The following is a 21,951-nucleotide window of genomic DNA, read 5'->3' as shown; positions in this document are numbered from 1 at the left end:
GACACTAGGCCGTTCATTGTGACCTAAAATCCTTTGGTCACCTTCAGATTTCCTGATGCATTGCACACAGTCAAGGCACCCAATGCCAGAGGCAGCAAAACAACCCCATAACATATTTGAACCTCCACCATATTTGACTGTAGGTACTGTGTTCTTTTTTTTTTGTAGGCCTCATTCCGATTTCAGTAAGCAAGAAAATTATGTGCTTTACTAAAAAGTTCTATCTTGGTCTCATCTGTCGACAAGACGTTTTCAAAGAAGGGAATTTTGTTTACTTACCGTAAATTCCTTTTCTTCTAGCTCCTATTGGGAGACCCAGACAATTGGGTGTATAGCTTCTGCCTCCGGAGGCCACACAAAGTATTACACTCAAAAGTGTAACCCCTCCCCTCTGCCTATACCCTCTCCCGTGCATCACGGGCTCCTCAGTTTTGGTGCAAAAGCAGGAAGGAGGAAACTTATAAATTGGTTTAAGGTAAATTCAATCCGAAGGATGTTCGGAGAACTGAAAACCATGAAACAATTGAACATGAACAACATGTGTACACAAAAGAACAACTAGCCCGAAGGGAACAGGGGCGGGTGCTGGGTCTCCCAATAGGAGCTAGAAGAAAAGGAATTTACGGTAAGTAAACAAAATTCCCTTCTTCTTTGTCGCTCCATTGGGAGACCCAGACAATTGGGACTTCCAAAAGCAGTCCCTGGGTGGGTAAAAGAATACCTCGATAACAAGAGCCGACACGACTCCCTCTTACAGGTGGGCCACCGCCGCCTGAAGGACTTGCCTACCTAGACTGGCATCTGCCGAAGCATAGGCATGCACTTGATAGTGCTTTGTGAAAGTGTGCATACTAGACCACGTAGCTGCCTGACACACTTGTAGAGCCGTTGCCTGGTGCCGCAATGCCCAGGACGCCCCAACTGCTCTGGTAGAATGGGCTTTCAGCCCCGAAGGAATCGGAAGCCCCGAAGAACGGTAAGCTTCAAGAATCGGTTCCTTGATCCACCGAGCCAAAGTTGACCTGGAAGCTTGCGAACCCTTACGCTGACCAGCCACAAGGACAAAAAGCGCATCTGAACGGCGCAGGGGCGCTGTGCGAGACACGTAGAAACGGAGTGCTCTCACTAGATCTAATGAGTGCAAATCCTTTTCAAAGCGGTGAATTGGATTAGGGCAAAATGAAGGTAAGGTGATATCCTGATTGGGATGAAAAGGCGATACCACCTTAGGGAGAAATTCCGGAACAGGACGGAGAACCACCTTATCCTGGTGAAAAACCAGGAAGGGGGCTTTGCATGACAGTGCTGCAAGCTCCGACACTCTACGGAGTGAAGTAACTGCTACTAGAAATGCCACTTTCTGCGAAAGACGTGATAAGGGAACATCCCGCAGCGGCTCAAAAGGCGGTTTCTGAAGAGCCGTTAGCACCCTGTTAAGGTCCCAGGGTTCAAGCGGGCGCTTGTAAGGTGGGACTATGTGGCAAACTCCCTGCAGGAACGTGCGGACCTGCGGAAGCTTGGCGCTTTTGAAAGAATATTGAGAGTGCCGATACTTGCCCTTTGAGAGAACTAAGTGACAACCCCTTATCCATTCCGGATTGAAGGAAGGAAAGAAAAGTGGGTAAGGCAAAAGGCCAGGGAGTAAAACCTTTATCAGAACACCAGGACAAGAAAATCCGCCAAGTCCTGTGATAGATCTTGGCGGACGTCGGTTTCCTGGCCTGTCTCATAGTAGCAATGACATCCTGAGACAACCCTGAAGACGCTAGGAGCCAGGACTCAATGGCCACACAGTCAGGTTGAGGGCCGCAGAATTCAGATGGAAAAACGGCCCTTGCGACAGCAAGTCTGGGCGGTCTGGCAGCGCCCACGGCTGACCCACCGTGAGATGCCACAGAGTCGGGTACCATGACCGCCTCGGCCAGTCTGGAGTGACGAGAATGGCGCGACGGCAGTCGGACCTGATCTTGCGTAGTACTCTGGGCAGCATTGCCAGAGGAGGAAATACATAAGGCAGTCGAAACTGCGACCAATCCTGAACTAATGCGTCCGCCGCCAGAGCTCTGTGATCTTGAGATCGTGCCATGAAGGCCGGGACCTTGTTGTTGTGCCATGACGCCATGAGATCGACGTCCGGCGTTCCCCAGCGGCGACAGATCTCTCGAACCACTTCTGGGTGCAGGGACCATTCCCCCGCATCCATGCCCTGACGACTGAGAAAATCTGCTTCCCAGTTTTCTACGCCCGGTATGTGAACTGCGGAGATGGTGGATGCTGTGGCTTCCACCCACTGCAGAATTCGCCGGACTTCTTGGAAGGCTTGACGACTCCGCGTGCCGCCTTGGTGGTTGATGTATGCGACGGCAGTAGGGTTGTCCGACTGGATACGGATCTGCCTGCCCTCCAGCAACTGCTGGAAAGCCAATAGGGCCAGATACACTGCCCTTATCTCCAGGACATTGATCTGAAGGGAAGACTATCGGAGTCCAGGTTCCCTGAGCCCTGTGATGGAGGAACACCGCTCCCCACCCTGACAGGCTCGCGTCCGTGGTGACCACAGCCCAGGTTGGGGGCAGGAAGGATTTTCCCTGTGATAGAGAAGTGGGAAGAAGCCACCACTGAAGAGACGTCTTTGTTGCAAGGGAAAGAGAGACGTTCCTGTCGAGAGAGTTCGACCTCCTGTCCCATTTGTGGAGAATGCTTCCATCGCTGCCACCATCTTCCCCAGGAAGTGCATGAGGCGTCTCAAGGGGTGTGACTGAGTCTGAATCAGAGATTGCACCCCTGCCTGCAGTGACAGCTGTTTGTCTAGTGGTAGCTTGACTACCGCTGACTGTGTATGAAACTCCATCCCTAGATAGGTCAGAGATTGGGTCGGTGTCAACTTGGATTTTGGGAAGTTGATGAGCCACCCGAACTGCTGGAGGGTCTCCAGAGCGACGGTAAGGCTGTGTTGACACGCCGCCCGAGAAGGTGCCCTGACTAGGAGATCGTCTAAGTAGGGAATCACAGAGTGCCCCTGAGAATGCAGGACCGCCACAACGGATGCCATGACTTTGGTGAAAACCCGTGGGGCTGTCGCCAGGCCGAAGGGCAATGCCACGAACTGAAGGTGTTCGTCCCCGATGGCGAAACGCAAAAAACATTGATGTTCTGGTGCGATCGGCACATGGAGATAGGCATCCTTGATGTCGATCGATGCGAGGAAGTCTCCTTGTGACATCGAGGCGATGACCGAGCGGAGAGATTCCATCCGGAAACGTCTGGTGCTCACGTGTTTGTTGAGCAATTTGAGGTCCAGAACGGGACGGAATGATCCGTCTTTCTTTGGCACCACGAATAAGTTGGAGTAAAAACCGCGACCCTGTTCCTGAGTGGGAACGGGGGTCACGACTCCTTTTTTCAGAGCGTCCACTGCTTGAAAAAGTGCGTCTGCTCGCGCGGGGGGCGGGGAGGTTCTGAAGAAACGAGTCGGAGGACGAGAGCTGAACTCTATCCTGTAACCGTGAGACAGGATGTCTCTCACCCATCGGTCTTGAACATGTGGCCACCAGGCGTCGCGAAAGCGGGAGAGCCTGCCACCGACCGAGGATGCGGTTCGGGGATGCCGTGAGTCATGAGGAGGCCGCCTTGGAAGCAGTGCCTCCGGCGGTCTTTTGGGGGCGTGACTTAGACCGCCACGCATAGGAGTTCCTCTGGCCTTTGTCCTGTCTATTGGACGAAGAGGACTGTGGCTTGGCGGAGGGACGAAAGGACCGAAACCTCGATTGTATCTTTCGTTGCTGAGGTCTCTTAGGTTTGGACTGGGGTAAGGAGGAGTCCTTTCCCTTGGATTCCTTAATAATCTCATCCAATCGTTCGCCAAACAATCGCTCGCCAGAAAACGGCAAACCGGTTAAGAACCTCTTGGAAGCCGAGTCTGCCTTCCATTCGCGCAGCCACATGGCCCTGCGGACTGCAACAGAATTAGCGGATGCCACCGCTGTACGGCTTCACACCGCGCCAATGACCGACAACTCCTGAAATTTCAGATCAATGCTTCTTTATTTCACGCACAGGTCAAGTCAACGCGTTTCAAGAGTCTTAGCTCTCTTCATCAGGACAAGCTGATTTGAGAAGCTGTGATTTGATGTTCTTTGCCAGCTTGTCCTGATGAAGAGAGCTAAGACTCTTGAAACGCGTTGACTTGACCTGTGCGTGAAATAAAGAAGCATTGATCTGAAATTTCAGGAGTTGTCGGTCATTGGCGCGGTGTGAAACCCCTCTCTACTGTTTTCCGTTATCTGCCAACCGGGGACTGCTGCCGTGACCTGGAGTTACATGCTTACATAGGAGTTGTGACTTTCACAACCTGATCTGGTGAGTAGGATTACTTATCTTAAGACCCCTTATATACCGGGGTAAGACCCTATTGCGCTTCTTTTTCCACAGAAATTATTTTGGACCGCTGTACGGCTAGCAGAGTCTAGGACTGCGTTCATGGCGTAGGAAGAAAACGCCGACGCCTGAGAGGTTAAAGATGCAACCTGCGGGGCAGACGTACGTGTGACCGCATTAATCTCAGCCAGACAAGCTGAGATAGCTTGGAGTGCCCACACGGCTGCAAAAGCCGGGGCAAAAGACGCTCCCGTGGCCTCATAGATGGATTTCACCAAGAGTTCTATCTGCCTGTCAGTGGCATCTTTTAGTGATACGCCATCTGCAACCGAAACCACAGATCTAGCCGCCAATCTGGAGACTGGGGGATCCACCTTAGGACATTGAGCCCAACCCTTAACTACGTCAGCGGGGAAGGGGTAACGTGTGTCAGTAAGGCGCTTAGTAAAGCGCTTGTCCGGAACCGCTCTGGGCTTCTGGATGGCATCCCTGAAGTTAGAGTGATCAAAAAATGCACTCCGTGTACGTTTGGGTGTTTCTCCTGCTGAGAGGCCGACTCCTCTATAGGTGGAGGCGGGGGAGATAGATCCAACACCTGATTGATGGACGAGATAAGATCATTTACTAAGGCATCCCCTTCAGGCGTATCAAGATTGAGAGCAACATCAGGGTCCGAGCCCTGAGCTGCAACCTCCTACTCGTCCTCCAGAGAGTCCTCAAGCTGGGAACCCGAGCAGCGTGAGGAAGTCGGGGAAGATTCCAAGCGAGCCCGCTTAGCTGGTCTGGGACTGTGGTCCGTGGAGGAGTCCTCCACGTGAGACCTAGGGCCCACCGAGACCGAGAGGGACCTGGAGGCGCCGATCTAACAGGGTCCGGGGCCTGTGTAAGGACTGGTCTGGACTGCAGGGCTTCCAGCAACTTGGCAGACCATTTGTCCATAGACTGAGCCATGGATTGTGAGAGTGACTCAGAGCTTTTCAGCAAAAACTGCAAACTCTGTCGCTGCCACCTGGACAGTGGAAGCAGGGGGGTCTGCCTGAGCCGAGGGGCCCACTAGTGACCGAGGCTCCGGCTGAGCAAGCGTAACAGGGGTCGAGCATTGCTCACAGTGAGGGTAGGTGGAACTCGCAGGTAACATGGCCCTACAAGAGGTACATGTGGCAAAAAAACCCTGTGCTTTAGTGCCCTTGCTCCTTGTGGCCGACATGCTGTTGTGTCCTAGGAGCGTGATCACTGAGGGTATATAGAAAAAAGGGTATACAGCCCGGCCGAACAGAAATAAGTATATATATATACGTATCTATACCGGCACCCAAGGGGACCAACACCGAGTGACCGGTGTGGCTTACCGACCGCTAAAAAGCGGGGTGTGTGTGCTCCAGATTCCCTGCCTTGGTCTCCCAGAGCTGCAGAGCTGTTCTCTGTGATTCTCCACCGGCAGAATGTCCTAAAGATGGCTGCCGGAGCTCTCAGGGGAGGAGTGAAGCCATGGGCGGCGTTAGGAAAAGTGCGGGAATCTGGGGTCCCCACAGTGATCAGTGAGGGGGGAGGGAGCATACAGGATGCCCCGGCCCTCACATCCGACGTCAGGTCGGCTGTCCCGCCCCTATCTCTGATAGACAGGCCCGGGGGCGGGAGTTTTGCCACTAGGCCGCGATGAAGCCGGGGACTAAATTTAATACCGCGGCCGACAAGCAGGCGCGGTCGGCGCGGTAGTCCCCGGTCTTCACAATTCAGCAGTCAGTTGCGGCGTCCGGGAACCAGGCGCTCCATACACAGTCCCCATGGGGACACAGAGTACCTCGTGGATGCAGGGCCCTGTCCCTGAGGATAGATAAGCTCCTGTCCAGCAGATTCCCTCAGGGGCTGCGGAGGGAGCACGGTCCCAGAACCTGGATGACCGCTTCGGATCCCACTTCTACCAGAGCCCTCAGGGATGGAGAAGGAAACACGGCATGAGGCTCCGGCCGTCGTACCCGCAATGGGTACTTCAACCTTAACAGCACCGCCGACTTAGTGGGGTGAGAAGGGAGCATGCCGGGGGCCCCGTGGGGGCCCTCTTTTCTTCCAACCGATACAATCAGCAGCTGCTGCTGACTAAAATGGAGATGTGTGAGTGGATGTGTGCCTCCTTCCACACAAAGCATAAAACTGAGGAGCCCGTGATGCACGGGAGGGGGTATAGGCAGAGGGGAGGGGTTACACTTTTGAGTGTAATACTTTGTGTGGCCTCTGGAGGCAGAAGCTATACACCCAATTGTCTGGGTCTCCCAATGGAGCGACAAAGAAGAAGGATTTTGGCTTACATACAATTCAGCAAACTGCAGTCTAGCTTTTTTATATGTTTGTGTAGGCAGTTGAGTCCATGTGGGTCTCTTTCTATAGCGTTTAATTTTATTCACATGTTCATGAATAATTTGTGCTGACACTTTCTCTCCTTCGTTACTTAATTCTTCTTACACGATATTGCTTTACTCTCCTTGGCCACTGATGTACCCTGAGCTTGTAGGACAGCTTGAATTTCTTTGTAACTTGATTGGGGCTGCTTATCAACCATCTGGAAAATCCTGCATTGCCACCTTTCATCAAATTTTTCTCTGCCGTCAAGATTAGCTACAGTGCCATGATTACGTTGCGTGGACGAAGGAACATCAAGATCTCTGGAGAATAACTTGTGACCTTGATATTGTTGATAATTATCAACAATTTTGGTTCTCAACTCCTCAGACAGTTTTCTTCTCTCTGTTCTCAATGCTTAGTGTGGCCTGCACAATGCAAAGATTGAGTCCTGCCCTTTTTTTTTTTGGTTTTTTTGGGGGGGTTGTTGTGTGAAATTATGCTTAATTTGCCTTTTTCCCCCTCTGTTTCTGTTGTGTTATTCCAATACACAAAAGGAAAAAAAAAATGTTTAATTGCAATAAGTATCTGGAATAAATACTTCATTTTCTGGAACAATTTCAAGGTGGCCAACACTTTCAGCCATAATTAAGGTTTATGTGTTGGTGTTTTATAGAATAAAGACAATTTTATAGAAAAAATATTGTTTTCGCATTGCCAGAGTTTGAGAACTAAACTTTATTTTTCCACTGATTGAGCTGTATGGCGGCTTTATTTTTTTTTTTTTTTAGAGATAAGTTAACGTTTTCAGAGATACCATTTTTATTTACACTCTTTTTATCTTGTTTTATTCACCTTTTTTGGGCTGTACAATGAAATGTTTTTTTACTACATTTTGTATTATTTTTTGCTTACAATTTTCACTGTAGGGGTTAAATAGTGTGACAGTTAGGCTATGTGCCCACGTGTGCGCTCTGCACCGCAGCTAAAAGGTGCGCTTCAGAGCGCAGCTGAAAAGCTCCGTTCTGAAGCGCATGGTGCCCGCAGAGAACGTGCGCTCTGCATGCTGCCTCTCCCTATAGACAGCATGCAAACCGCATGGAAGAAGTGACATGTCACTTCTTAGAACGCAGCGATTCGGGCAGCAGCCGAATCGCTGCGTTCTAATATGCCACGTGCGCACGGCTCCTGCACAATCTCCATAGACTGTGCAGGGGACGCAGGACGCATGCAGTTACGCTGCGGTGCAGATCGCAGCGTAACTGCATGAAAACACACAACGTGGGCACATAGCCTTATATAAATCAGGTCGTTCTGGATGCGACAATACTAAATATTTGTACTTTATTTTAGTTTTTACATAAACATATTGGTATTTTTTTTCTCATTTTTGAAGAATATTTGTACCATTTTTTTTATTTAGTCCCTCTATTGAACTATTAACCTGATCATTAGTACAATGCAATGCATTACACCTGTCAGTGCTACACCAATAAAACGCCTTTTAGACCATGCTCCTGGCAAGGTCGAACAGTCCATCCTAGCTAGCACATCAGGAGGTCACTTTTTAACAACGATGGGCAGCCCGCGATTACGTTGCAGAGGTGCCTATCGGCTGAGAAAGGGAGTCCCTTCCCTTTTAACACCTTTTTTTTAAATCAGGTTTTTATTTTTTATTTAACAGCAAAATTATATAACACATAAAATAAATTATCCCATAAAAACATCACAGAAAGGGGAAAAACTATTAGTCAGTAAGAAAAACCACACAAATTACATAATAAACAATGCACCCGTAGTCCACATCTCACTTCAATATAGGTCACAAAGTACATATTTCCCATATATATTCCAGCAATACACATATCACCCTATTTGAGTAAATTTGTTAACCGGTTAGAAGGAGAAGGACCTGGTCGACCGCACTGTCCTGCAGTAACGCAGGAGGGAAGGTCTGGGGTATGCAACCATGCCCCCCACATCTTATAGAACTTCTTCTAACACCTTCTAAATGCCACAATCACTAATGATTGTGGTATTTAGAGGCTTAAGTATCTGGGGGAGGAGCGGGCCATGGCTGTGACAGCCAAGATCTCAGCTATCATTTGAGACAATCATGCGGGCACAACTCCTGGGACCGCATAATAGTCAAGACATACCAGTACACCACATGTCGGCAAGTCATTGCAAAATATGACGTATCGCTACGCCACAAGTCAAGAAGAGTGTGACAACACAAAATAGCTTCTGTAAAAAAGTATTTTTGGAAACTATAAAAAAAAGTTAATTATACAAACCTAATCCACCCCCGAAATAAATAACTACTAAAAAATTCTAGCTACTATTAAAATATACAACTTCAAAAATAAAAATCCTCATTTGTTTATTTCAGCAGAGTAAAACAAAAAGTTATGGCTTGTGAAAATTAAGAAAAAAATAAAATCACTGTATCCTGAAATTCAAAACTCACCTAGAATGGCTGCCGCCTGTAGTGAGTATTTCTCTGCATTCACCTGCTTGATCAGCTCCTGAACATCTGGTAGTTCCTGGAATCACAAAATTTACCATGGTCACATGCTGCCATCCCAACTTATAAAAGAACAAGTCTATTGCCTCAGTTTACTGAAAATGTGTTAGTGGATGCTGAACAGTCTATTGCACAAAAACATGCTTTCATTTTTCAGCTATCTAGATTACTTAAATTTTGATCCATTTTTTTCAAGGTCTCTGAAGGATTACCATGGAATTGCTTTTCTTAGTTCCAGCCTGAGCTTTGACTTCCTTTGCATATTTCAGCACCCGGTCATACAGCACGAGGGCCTCACTCCACTTCTTCACCAGGACGTAGGACTGAGCGATGAAGAAACACCTGCCAGAAGAGCCATAGTGACTTACAGTGACATATGATAAATCCAAATGACTTACGCATAGATTATTAGTTACTTTGTATCCTCATGATCTCAACATACATACCTGTATGCTTTGTACACCAGCGTCTTAAGGACAATTTCCTTCTGGAAGCTTTGGTCTTCCTCCAAGCCCGGCAGCTGTGTCAGCTCAGCCAGATTCTGTAATCCAAACAGTGAAAAGTAGATTGTGTGCTTCACTGTCAGCATTGCTCACAGATACAGTAGAATGTATAGTCAGCCTAGTACACACTGTACGCTCCTCGTGGCCAGTTCTTCTGGAGCATCACCTATCATCATAGATTATGGATTTTAGCTGCCTCCGTTACTTACCTGCAGGATGATATCATAAAGCCTAATGAGGTCCTGGGGACGTGGGGTCCTCTTGCCATCTTCTTCAGTCTGAGGCTGGCAGAGCAGCGCCTTTTGCAGAGCACTGGCCATGCTTTCATTGCGCTGGATGGCTGTGGAAAGCTTGATGTAGGACAGGTAACTGCGAAAGGAAGATATTGAAACTACATTTCCCTCTGGTAGGAACATATGTACATGAGAAATTACACTACTATTCGGGTATATGCACACGTATAATATTTGCAGCAAATACTGGAGTGTTGGCATGAAAAATGAGGCATAAAATAAGTGTGTTAGGATTTTCCCGCTATTTCAATTGGTGAAAGGCGCTGCAAAAAAGCTGAATTTAGATATTGCCAAACTGAAACGGTTTCAGATTTGCAGTGAAAAAATAAGCAGCATGTGCATTAGATTGCTGAAATCTCACTCACTTTTGGTGTAGTATAATGCTGCGTTTTTTTCATGGCTGCATGTGAACATACCCTTATAGCCTCTTTTGTCCTTTTGAATGTGACATCCTCTGAAGCTCATGTTACATTGTCATCATCAAGGAGACATGCCAATTTTGGTATCCTGCATGGTTATTTTAATGAAGGTAAAAGGGAAGAGACTGCACTGTGCACAGAATAATCAGGCGAGTATTTTTGACAATATCATTTTAATACAGATTTTCCAACTCCAAGCTTCATAAACTTGAAGGCTTATTGGATGAAACAGATCAGGTGATGAGTATTTGTGAAATGACGAAGGTGAGGCCTAAAAACAACAGCCTTTATCAAGGTATGCAGAATTATTATTAGGCAGCTTTTTTTCCTCAGGCAAAATGGACCAAAAAAAGATTTAAAGGGAAGACGTCGTCCAAAAAAGAAAAAAAAGTTAGTAACTGAAAAAATATAAAGTATTAATGTTTTGTTTAAATATTATTTGCTTTTAATTGAGCACAATATAAAAAAAAAATTAAAAAGTTTGATATTTTCCACTCTTAAACACTAGGGGGAGAAGCTGCTGAAATCCTACTGCAGAGCTACTGTAGCATTAGCTCACATTACAACTGCAGTAAAAGTGGGCAAAATCTGCTCTCCTGTGCGTGATGTCACCTCCCCCTCCCAATCTGGGTGTTTCCAAAAGGATAAGGGAAGATGAAGTTTAGGATCACAGTGTGGAGCCATATTGTTGGTGGCTGCAAAGTGATCCTAATATCTAAAGTGTCACCAAGGACAGCTGCATAGCACTCCCCACATAGCGCTCTGCACGCCCTGTTCCAGCAATGCTCTGCCACCCACCTGCAATGCTCTGCTGCATGCACGCCTGCCCGCAATGCTCTGCCGCCCGCCTGCAATGCTCTACCACACGCACGCCCCCCCCCAATGCTCTGCCGCATGCCCGTGAATACCGTGCTCCGCTGAGTTGAGGCCCGAGGTGAGCACACAAGAGTGGCCGGCGGTGGGGAAGGGGAGAGTGGCAGTGGAGGGGCTGCGGCGGGGAGGACAGAGGGTTGCAGCAGTGGCAGCGGGGGAGCAGGAAGCAGACAGTGCAGGAGATGGGGTCAGAGAGCGACATCTGTCTTCTATGCACAGGGGCTGCTGTATTTGATCTCTTCCCTGTGCTGTGATCTGGACACCCCAGGGGCGTGTCCAGGTCACAGCAAGGAGCTGTCCTGTATTAACTATAGGGTCGGAGCCCGACCACAGTCCTCTATGTCCAGGGGACTGCTATAAAGGACGTGAGTAACTGTTACACACAGCAAATCCAAGATGGCAGCCCTCAGTGTTTCAAAACTAGAATTAAATAAAAAACTAAACAGTGAATTTAATGTTGTATTAAAAATACTTAAATTTCATAATCACTATTAATACAAAAATAAAAAAAATGTGACACCCTACCTTTAACCCCTTAACGACCGCGGGCAGTAAAATTACGTCCTAGCGGTCATAATGTTACTGCCCGCGGTCTGCCGGCGGCAGCATGCCGCGATCGGCGCACATCTCAGCTGATTTTCACTGCTGAGATGTGTGCCTGATAGGCACGAGCAGAATCGTTATCTGCTCGTGCCATTTAACCCCTTAAATGGCGCTGTCAATATGTGACAGCGCCATTATAAGCGTGATCGCGGTAAACTTTTACTTACCGCCCGATACCGGAAGTCATGTGACGCGATCATGTGACTTCCGGTAGTTGTCATGGTAGCACAGGGTCATGTGATGACTCCTGTACTACACATGAATTGCTTTCACTTTCACTGTGCCCGCGGCCCAGTGAAAAAGAAAGTGAGCTTATCTGGTGTTTACAGCTGTGTAGCTGTGATCAGCAGATAGATAAGAGCGATCGGATTGCTGATCGCTATAGCCCCCTAGGGGGAATAGTAAAATAAAAAAAAAAGTAAAAAAAAAAAAATTTTAAAAAATTTTTAAAAAAAACCAAAAAACCTAAAAGTTCAAATCACCCCCCCATTCGCCCCATTGAAAATTAAAGGGTTAAAAAAATAAAAAATATACATACATTTGGCATCACCGCGTTCAGAAACGCCCGATCTATCAAAATAAAAAAATCAATCTGATCAGTATACGGCGTAGCAGCAAAAAAAATTCCAAACGCCAAAACGATGTTTGTCGCCACAACTTTTGCGCAAAATGCAATAAGAGGCGATCAAAACGTAGCATCTGCGCAAAAATGGTACCGTTAAAAACGTCAGCTCGAGACAAAAAGAAGGGAATTTTGTTTACTTACCGTAAATTCCTTTTCTTCTAGCTCCAATTGGGAGACCCAGACAGTGGGTGTATAGCTACTGCCCTCTGGAGGCCGCACAAAGAACTACACTTAAAAGTGTAAGGCCCCTCCCCTTCTGGCTATACACCCTCCCGTAGGAGTACAGATTCCTCAGTTTTAGTACCAAAGCAAGAAGGAGGAAAGCCAATAACAGTTTCAAAAACAAATTCAATCCGATAACATGATCGGAGAACTTAAGAAACAACATGAACAACATGTGCACCCGAAAAACGAAACCCTAAGAACAAATAGGGCGGGTGCTGGGTCTCCCAATTGGAGCTAGAAGAAAAGGAATTTACGGTAAGTAAACAAAATTCCCTTCTTCTTTTTCGCTCCTAATTGGGAGACCCAGACAGTGGGACGTCCAAAAGCAGTCCCTGGGTGGGTAAAAAGATACCACATGAACGGGCTGTCAGACAGCCTCTTCCTACAGGTGGGCCACCGCCGCCTGAAGGACCTGTCTACCTAGGCTGGCATCTGCCGAAGCGTAGGTATGCACTTGATAGTGTTTGGTAAACGTGTGCAGACTCGACCAGGTAGCCGCCTGGCACACTTGCTGAGCCGTAGCCTGATGCCGCAATGCCCAGGACGCACCCACGGCTCTGGTAGAATGGGCCTTCAGTCCAGATGGAATCGGAAGCCCAGCAGAACGGTATGTGTGAAGAATTGGTTCCTTGATCCACCGCGCCAGGGTGGATTTGGAAGCTTGCGATCCCTTATGCTGACCAGCGACTAGGACAAAGAGCGCATCAGAACGGCGCAGAGCCGCCGTGCGAGAAATGTAAATCCTGAGTGCTCTCACCAGGTCCAACAGATGTAAACCCTTTTCAAATTGGTGAACTGGATGCGGACACAAAGATGGTAAAGTGATATCCTGATTGAGATGAAAGGAAGAAACCACCTTGGGAGAAAACTCTGGAATTGGACGCAGTACTACCTTGTCTTGGTGAAACACCAGGAAGGGAGATTTGCAAGATAACGCCGCTAGCTCGGACACTCTTCGAAGAGACGTGACCGCCACAAGAAAAACTACCTTTTGTGAAAGCCGAGAAAGGGGAACCTCTTTCAAAGGCTCGAAAGGCGGCTTCTGGAGAGCAATGAGAACCTTGTTCAGATCCCAGGGTTCCAATGGCCGTCTGTAAGGAGGAACAATATGACAAACTCCTTGGAGAAACGTGCGTACTTTAGAAAGCTGTGCCAAGCGCTTCTGAAAGAATACGGATAGCGCGGAGACTTGACCCTTAAGAGAGCTAAGCGACAAACCTTTTTCCAACCCAGACTGCAGGAAGGAAAGAAAAGTTGGCAATGCAAATGGCCAGGGAGAAAACCCTTGAGCCACGCACCACGCTAAGAATATCTTCCACGTTCTGTGATAGATCTTAGCTGAGGATGGTTTTCTAGCCTGTCTCATTGTGGCAACAACTTCATGAGATAAACCTGAGGCCGCTAGGATCCAGGACTCAATGGCCACACAGTCAGGTTCAGGGCCGCAGAATTCAGATGGAAAAACGGCCCTTGAGACAGCAAATCTGGACGGTCTGGTAGTGTCCACGGTTGGCCTACCGTGAGATGCCACAGATCCGGGTACCACGACCTTCTTGGCCAATCTGGAGCGACGAGTATGGCTCGATGGCAGTCGGACCTGATTTTCCGGAGAACTCTGGGTAACAATGCTAGAGGTGGGAACACATAGGGGAGTCGGAATTGCGACCAATCCTGAACCAAGGCGTCTGCCGCCAGCGCTCGGTGATCGTGAGACCGTGCCATGAAAACTGGGACCTTGTTGTTGTGCCGTGACGCCATCAGATCGACGTCCGGCGTCCCCCAGCGGCAACAGATCTGCTGAAACACGTCCGGGTGAAGGGACCATTCTCCTGCGTCCATGCCCTGGCGACTGAGAAAGTCTGCTTCCCAGTTTTCCACGCCTGGGATGTGAACTGCGGATATGGTGGACGCTCTGCTTTCCACCCACGTCAAAATCCGATGGACTTCTTGAAAAGCTTGGCGACTGCGTGTTCCCCCTTGGTGGTTGATGTACGCCACCGCCGTGGAATTGTCCGACTGAATCCGAATCTGCTTGCCTTCCAGCCATTGTTGGAAGGCTCGCAGGGCAAGATAGATTGCTCTGATTTCCAGAACATTGATCTGCAGGGTGGACTCTTCCAGAGTCCACATCCCCTGAGCCCTGTGGTGGAGATACACCGCTCCCCACCCTGATAGGCTCGCATCAGTCGTGACCACTGCCCAGGACGGGGGAAGGAACGACTTTCCCTGTGCCAATGAGGTGGGGAGAAGCCACCAACGCAGAGAGTCCTTGGCAGTCTGAGAGAGGGAGACAGTCCTGTCGAGGGACGTCGATTTCCCGTCCCATTGGCGTAGAATGTCCCATTGTAGAGGGCGCAGATGAAACTGCGCGAACGGGACTGCCTCCATTGCTGCTACCATCTTTCCTAGGAAATGCATGAGGCGCCTCAGTGAGTGCGACTGGCTCTGAAGGAGAGATTGCACTCCAGTCCGTAGCGAGCACTGCTTGTCCAGTGGAAGCTTCACTATCGCTGAGAGAGTATGAAACTCCATGCCAAGATAAGTCAGAGATTGGGTCGGGGTTAGATGAGACTTTGGAAAGTTGATAATCCACCCGAAACTCTGGAGAGTGTCTAGTGCCACCTTCAGACTGTGTTGGCATGCCTCTTGAGAGGGTGCCTTTATAAGCAGGTCGTCTAGATACGGGATGACCGAGTGACCTTGCGAGTGCAGAACAGCTACTACTGCTGCCATGACCTTGGTGAAGACCCGGGGGGCTGTTGCCAGACCGAAAGGTAACGCTACGAACTGCAGGTGTTCGTCGTGTATGACGAAGCGTAGGAAACGCTGATGCTCTGGTGCGATCGGCACGTGGAGATACGCATCTTTGATATCTATTGATGCCAGAAAATCTCCTTGAGACATTGAGGCTATGACGGAGCGTAGGGATTCCATCCGGAACCTCCTGACTTTTACGTGTCTGTTGAGCAACTTTAGATCCAGGACGGGCCGATACGATCCGTCCTTTTTTGGGACCACAAACAGATTGGAGTAAAAACCGTGACCTTGTTCCTGAAGAGGGACGGAGGTCACCACTCCTTCCGCTTTTAGAGCGGCCACCGCCTGCAACAGAGCATCGGCTCGGTCTGGTGGGGGAGAAGTTCTGAAGAAACGAGTTGGCGGACGAGAACTGAACTCTATCCTGTACCCGTGAGACAGAATATCCCTCACCCAACGGTCTTTGACGTGTGACAGCCAGATGTCGCCAAAGTGGGAAAGCCTCCCACCGACCGCGGGTGTGGGAATCGGAGACCGCAAGTCAGGAGGACGCCGTCTTGGCAGCGGGGCCTCCGGCTGCCCTTTTTGGGCGTGACTGAGACCTCCAAGAATCTGAGCGTCTCTGGTCCTTTTGAGTCTTTTTTGACGAGGTGAATTTGGACCTGCCCGGTCCTCGAAAGGACCGATAACCAGACTGACCCTTCCTCTGTTGGGGTCTGTTTTGTCTGTGTTGCGGTAAGGATGAGTCCTTACCCTTGGAGTGTTTGATGATTTCATCCAAACGCTCTCCAAACAATCGGTCACGAGAAAACGGCAAATTGGTTAAGCACTTCTTGGAATGAGAATCTGCTTTCCAATGTCTCAACCACAGGGCCCTACGCAAAAAAACGGAGTTGGCTGACGCCACTGCCGTGCGGCTTGTAGCGTCAAGAACAGCATTAATCGCGTACGACGCGAATGCCGCCATTTGCGAGGTCAATGGTGCTACCTGCGGGGCAAATGCACGTGTGACGGAGTCAACTCGCGCAAGCCCGGCTGAGATAGCTTGGAGTGCCCATACGGCTGCAAAAGAAGGCGCCAATGACGCTCCAATCGCTTCATAGATGGATTTCAGCCAGAGCTCCATCTGCCTGTCAGTGGCATCTTTAAGTGCCGCTCCATCTTCAACTGCAACCAAGGATCTAGCTGCCAGCCTGGAAATTGGAGGATCCACTTTTGGACACTGGGTCCAACCCTTGACCACCTCAGGGGGAAAAGGATAGCGTGTATCTTTAAGCCGTTTAGGAAAACGCCTTTCAGGATAAGCGTGGGGTTTCTGGATTGCGTCTCTAAAGTCAGCGTGGTCCAGAAAAGTGCTTAAAGTACGCTTAGGGTATCTGAAATGGATTCTCTCGTGCTGCGAAGCTGACTCCTCCACAAGAGGAGCTGGTGGGGAAATATTTAACATCTTATTGATGTTAAATATAAGATCATTAACTATGGCGTCACCATCTGGTGTATCTAGATTGAGAGCGGTCCCAGGATCAGAATCCTGATCAGTTACGTCCGCCTCATCACCCATAGATTCATCTCGCTGGGATCCTGACCATTGAGATGAATGTGAAGGCCCGTCATAGCGAGCCCGCTTAGGCTGCCCGGGGCCATCATCCGAGTCAGAGTCTTCACCCTGAGGTGTATATGCCCGTCCCGGAGCTTGGAGCTGAGGGGGACCAGGGGGCAATGATTGCACAGTGTCCGTGGCCTGAAGTACAGGCCTAGCTCGCAATGTGTCAAGAATTTGTGACATAGTGAGAGACATTCTGTCAGCAAAAGCTGCAAACTCAGTTCCTGTCACCTGGACAGCATTCACAGGTGGTACACCCTGGGTCACGTCCAGCAGAGGTCCCGACTGTGCAAGCGCCGCAGGGGCCGAGCACTGCACACAATGGGGGTCCGTGGAGCCTGCCGGTAGAAAAGTCCCACATGCGGTGCAGGAAGCATATAATGTCTGTGCTTTGGCACCCTTGCGTTTTGCGGACGACATGCTGCTGGCTCTCTGCAATGTGAGAGAGTCTATAGCCAAAGGGCGACCAGCGCTATGCAATACAAAGTATTTGTAGCAACAAAATACTAAGAATAGTACTGGCACAAGAGGGGGTGAGCCCTGAGGGCTGCTTACCGCCCGCTGAATAGCGGGTAAGAGGCTGCAAAATTCCTTGTCTGGGTCTCCCCGGCTCCCCTCTGCAGCTCAGCGTGTCAGCAGGAATGGCTGCCGGCGTCTGTGGAGAGGGGCGGTCCGTGGGAGTTCCCAAACAAAAGTGCGGGAAACAGTGTCCCCTCTGTGCCGATTGGGAGGGCTGGAGTATGTAAAAACGACTCCAGCCCTCAGCGCTGATGCACTGGCCAGCGTCCCGCCCCTCTCCTGACTGGCAGGTCTGGGGGCGGGAACGAACGGAAGCAGGCCGCAAAAGCCGGGGACTCGATTTATCAGCGCGGCCGCCGTAAAAGCGCGGGCCGCGCTGAAGTCCCCGGCGCACCACAAGTGCCAGCCGCGCCGCAGTCCCAGCGGCCGGCATGACCGATTTCTAAACGTGGCCAGCGTCCCGCCCCTCTCCTGACTGGCAGGTCCGGGGGCGGGAACGAACGGAAGCAGGCCGCAAAAGCCGGGGACTCGAGTTATCAGCGCGGCCGCCGTAAAAGCGCGGGCCGCGCTGAAGTCCCCGGCGCACCACAAGTGCCAGCCGCGCCGCAGTCCCAGCGGCCGGCGCGACCGATTCCTGGAAGTGTGCCTGCTTCAGCTAAGCTGAATGAGGCCATGGCACAAGCGCCGTAGCGCAGATGTCCCCCGGCGCACTACAACACCCAGCATGCTGCGGTGTGAGCGCCAAATGCACGGGGACACAGAGTACCTTGAGGAAGCAGGGCCATGTCCCTGATGTACTCCGCTCCATCCAGCATCTTCTCCAGGGGCTGTAGATGGAGCACGGTCTCAGTGCCTGGAGACCAGTAAATCCCACTTCACCCAGAGCCCTGTAAAAAGGGATGGGGAAGGAATCAGCATGTGGGCTCCTGCCGCCGTACCCGCAATGGGTACCTCAACCTTACAAACACCTCCGACATACAGTGGGGTGAGAAGGGAGCATGCTGGGGACACTATATGTGTCCTCTTTTCTTCCATCCGACATAGTCAGCAGCTGCTGCTGACTAAAAACAATGGAGCTATGCGTGCGTGTCTGACCTCCTTGCGCACAAAGCTAAAACTGAGGAATCTGTACTCCTACGGGAGGGTGTATAGCCAGAAGGGGAGGGGCCTTACACTTTTAAGTGTAGTTCTTTGTGCGGCCTCCAGAGGGCAGTAGCTATACACCCACTGTCTGGGTCTCCCAATTAGGAGCGAAAAAGAAATAAGCAGTCACTGAGCCATAGATCCCGAAAAATGAGACTGCTACGGGTCACAGAATATGGCGTAAAACGTGTGCCACTTTTTTCGGACAAACTTCCGATTTTTGTTTAACCCCTTATATAAAAGTAAACCTATACATGTTTGGTGTCTACGAACTCGCACTGACCTGAGGCATCACACCCACACATCAGTTTTACCATATAGTGAACACATTGAATAAAATATCTTAAAAACAATAGTGCTATCGCACTTTTTTTTGCAATTTTTCTGCATTTGGAATTTGTTTGCCGTTTTCCAGTACACTATATGGTAAAACTTATGGTTTAATTTAAAAGTACAGCTCGTTCCGCAAAAAATGAGCCCTCACATGACCATATTGACTGAAAAATAAAAAAAAGTTACGTCTCAGAAAAATGGCGAAAAAAAAACGGAAAGCGAAAAATCAGCCGGTCGTGAAGGGGTTAATGAGCTCTGAAAAGAAAAAAAATTGTTATAAGCCTTACAGAGGGATGCAGCACTCCTAAGATTGTTAAGATATTGGGGCATGATCACATGATCACAGAACTATTAAAGGTTTTGTTGCAAATAGGCAACAGAATCACAAAAACGTGTTAAGAAAAAAGAGGCATATTAACTGCCAATGATCTGAGAAGAACCAAAACAAAAAAATGACCAGGAACCCATTATCCTCCAGTGCAGTCATATTCCAGAACTGCAGCCTCCCTGGAGGGCCCAGAAAAACAAGGTGTTCAGTCAGGGCTCAGAGACATGACCGGGATGAGAAGGCTGAAACCCAACCACCACTGAACAAGAAACAGAATGTGCAATGTCACCAAGAACCTGCTGAAGTCTGATTTTTCAAAGGTTTTATGAACCGATGAGATGAGCAAGACTGAACTGACCAGCTGGATGGACCACGGCTGTATCAGTAATGGGTACAGACCTGCACTTCAATGCAAAGTGGAGGTGGGTACTCCTATGGGTTGGTATTATTAAAGATGAAATAGTCTTCATCTCAAAAATTAACTCAAAATCAAATCTCAAAGATATTGCCAGCTTCCAGAAGACACTTTCTTCATGCAGTGGCACAGGAAAGTTTGCATCTTTCAAGAAAACCATGATTTTTATAAGGGACAATGTTCCATTACATGCAAAGTACTCCGCTGTTTGGCTGACAGTAAAAGTCTTAAAGATGCACGACTAATGACATGGCCCCTTTCTCACCTAACCTATACCTTATTGAGAACTTGTGGGCACTACTTAAATGCAAGATTTATAGTGAAGGAAAACAGTCATCTCTGAACAGTGTTTGGGAGGCTACGGTTGGTGCAGCCCCCCCAAAAAAGACCCACAGATTAAGAAACTGTCCGACTCCATGGAAGGAAGGCTTATGACTGTTATTAAAAAGAAGGGGGGCTATATTGGTCACACTTTTTTGAAATTGGAGAAAAATAGATTTTTGTGAACTCACCGTAAAATCGTTTTCTCTTAGCCATCATTGGGGGACACAGGACCATGGGTGTTATGCTGCCTATCCATAGGAGGACACTAAGTAGATGCAAAAGACATTAGCTCCTCCTCTGCAGTATAAACCCCCTGGCCGGGCCAGGCAACCTCAGGTTTAGTACACAAGCAGTAGGAGAAAAAAAATAGTAAGAACTTATCTCAACGGATGAACATGAGAAAAAAAAAAAGAGTCATAACCAAATAAGGTACTGAGAGAACAAAGGCCCAACAGGACAACAGGATGGGTGCTGTGTCCCCCAATGATGGCTAAGAGAAAACGATTTTACGGTGAGTACACAAAAATCCGTTTTTCTCTGACGCCTTATTGGGGGACACAGGACCATGGGACGTCCTAAAGCAGTCCATGGATGGGAAAAATAATAGAAAGACAACACAACCCAAGGACGAGGAACCAGTCCCAGACAGTCTGGAGCGCCTACTGAGAGAGGTGCTCTACTGCCGTTTGCAGAATTTTCCTACCCAGATTTGCCTCAGCTGAAACCTGGGTATGGACTCTGTAATGCTTTCAAAAAGTATGTAGGCTAGACCAGGTCGCAGCCTTACACACCTGTTCCACTGAAGCCTGATGCCGAATGGCCCACGAAGCGCCAACTGCTCGCGTGGAATGAGCCCGCAGCCCACTAGGAATGGGCTTGAGTTGCAAGCGGTAGACTTCCTGGATCGCAGAGCGAATCCAGCGAGCCAGAGTTGCCTTTGAAGCTGCCTGTCCCTTCTTTGGCCCCTCAGGAATGACGAACAAAGAGTCCGTTTTCCTAAAGGGGGCTGGCCTGGATATGTAATATCTGAGAGCTCTGACGAGGTCTAACAAATGCAGAGAGCTTTCCACCCTATGAACTGGGTGTGGACAAAAGAAAGGCAGAACAATGTCCTCGTTCAAATGAAAACGGGGTAGGAACCTTTGGAAGAAAATCCGGAAGGGGGCGCAGAACCACCTTGCCCTGGTGAAAGATCAGAAAAGGCTCACGGCAAGAGAGTGCTGCTAGCTCCGAAACCCGTCTGATGGATGTAATTGCCACCAGGAATGTTACCTTCCAGGACAGAAGAGCAAGGGAGGATTCCTTGAGAGGTTCAAAGGGGGACCTCTGGAGACCGTCCAGAACGAGATTGAGGTCCCATTAGTCCAGCGGCCGTTTGTACGGGGGAACTGGATGGGAAACGCCCTGGAGGAAGGTCTTGACTTGCGGTTTTTGAGCCAGGCGGCATTGGTAGAAGATTGAGAGCGCAGAGACCTGCCCTTTAAGGGAGCTGAGAGTCAACCCCGCTTGAAAGCCAGACTTCAGAAAAGTCGAGAATTCTGGGGATGGCCAGAGGCATAGGCTGGACGTTCGTTTCCCTGCACCATGAAAGAAAGATTTTCCACGTACGGTGGTAAATGCGGGATGAAGCAGGCTTTCGGGCGCTGATCATGGTGGAAATAACCGAGGGGGAGAATCCGCTCTTGCTAATACCCAGGTCTCAATGGCCATGCCGTCAGCTTCAGGGCTCTGGAGTTCTGATGGGAAA

At 49.2% G+C, this 21,951-nt stretch overlaps 1 protein-coding gene across 1 annotated transcript in view; it reads right to left on the bottom strand.

Annotated features, from left to right (window-relative positions):
• SRP68 (signal recognition particle 68) overlaps positions 1 to 21,951 on the bottom strand; it is a 124,826-nt gene that overhangs the window by 17,221 nt on the left and 85,654 nt on the right. The window contains exons 11-14 of the mRNA XM_075347478.1: positions 9,954 to 10,113; positions 9,688 to 9,782; positions 9,454 to 9,583; positions 9,185 to 9,260 (exon numbers count right to left, since the gene is read on the bottom strand). Coding sequence (XP_075203593.1) covers positions 9,185 to 9,260; positions 9,454 to 9,583; positions 9,688 to 9,782; positions 9,954 to 10,113 — 461 coding nt within the window. The remainder of the gene's footprint in view (positions 1 to 9,184; positions 9,261 to 9,453; positions 9,584 to 9,687; positions 9,783 to 9,953; positions 10,114 to 21,951) is intronic.

Source organism: Anomaloglossus baeobatrachus, chromosome 5 (genome assembly GCF_048569485.1).
Source record: "Anomaloglossus baeobatrachus isolate aAnoBae1 chromosome 5, aAnoBae1.hap1, whole genome shotgun sequence".
NCBI lineage: Eukaryota > Metazoa > Chordata > Amphibia > Anura > Aromobatidae > Anomaloglossus > Anomaloglossus baeobatrachus.
Note: the sequence above shows the minus strand (reverse complement) of the source record. Positions and strands in the feature narration are given on the sequence as shown.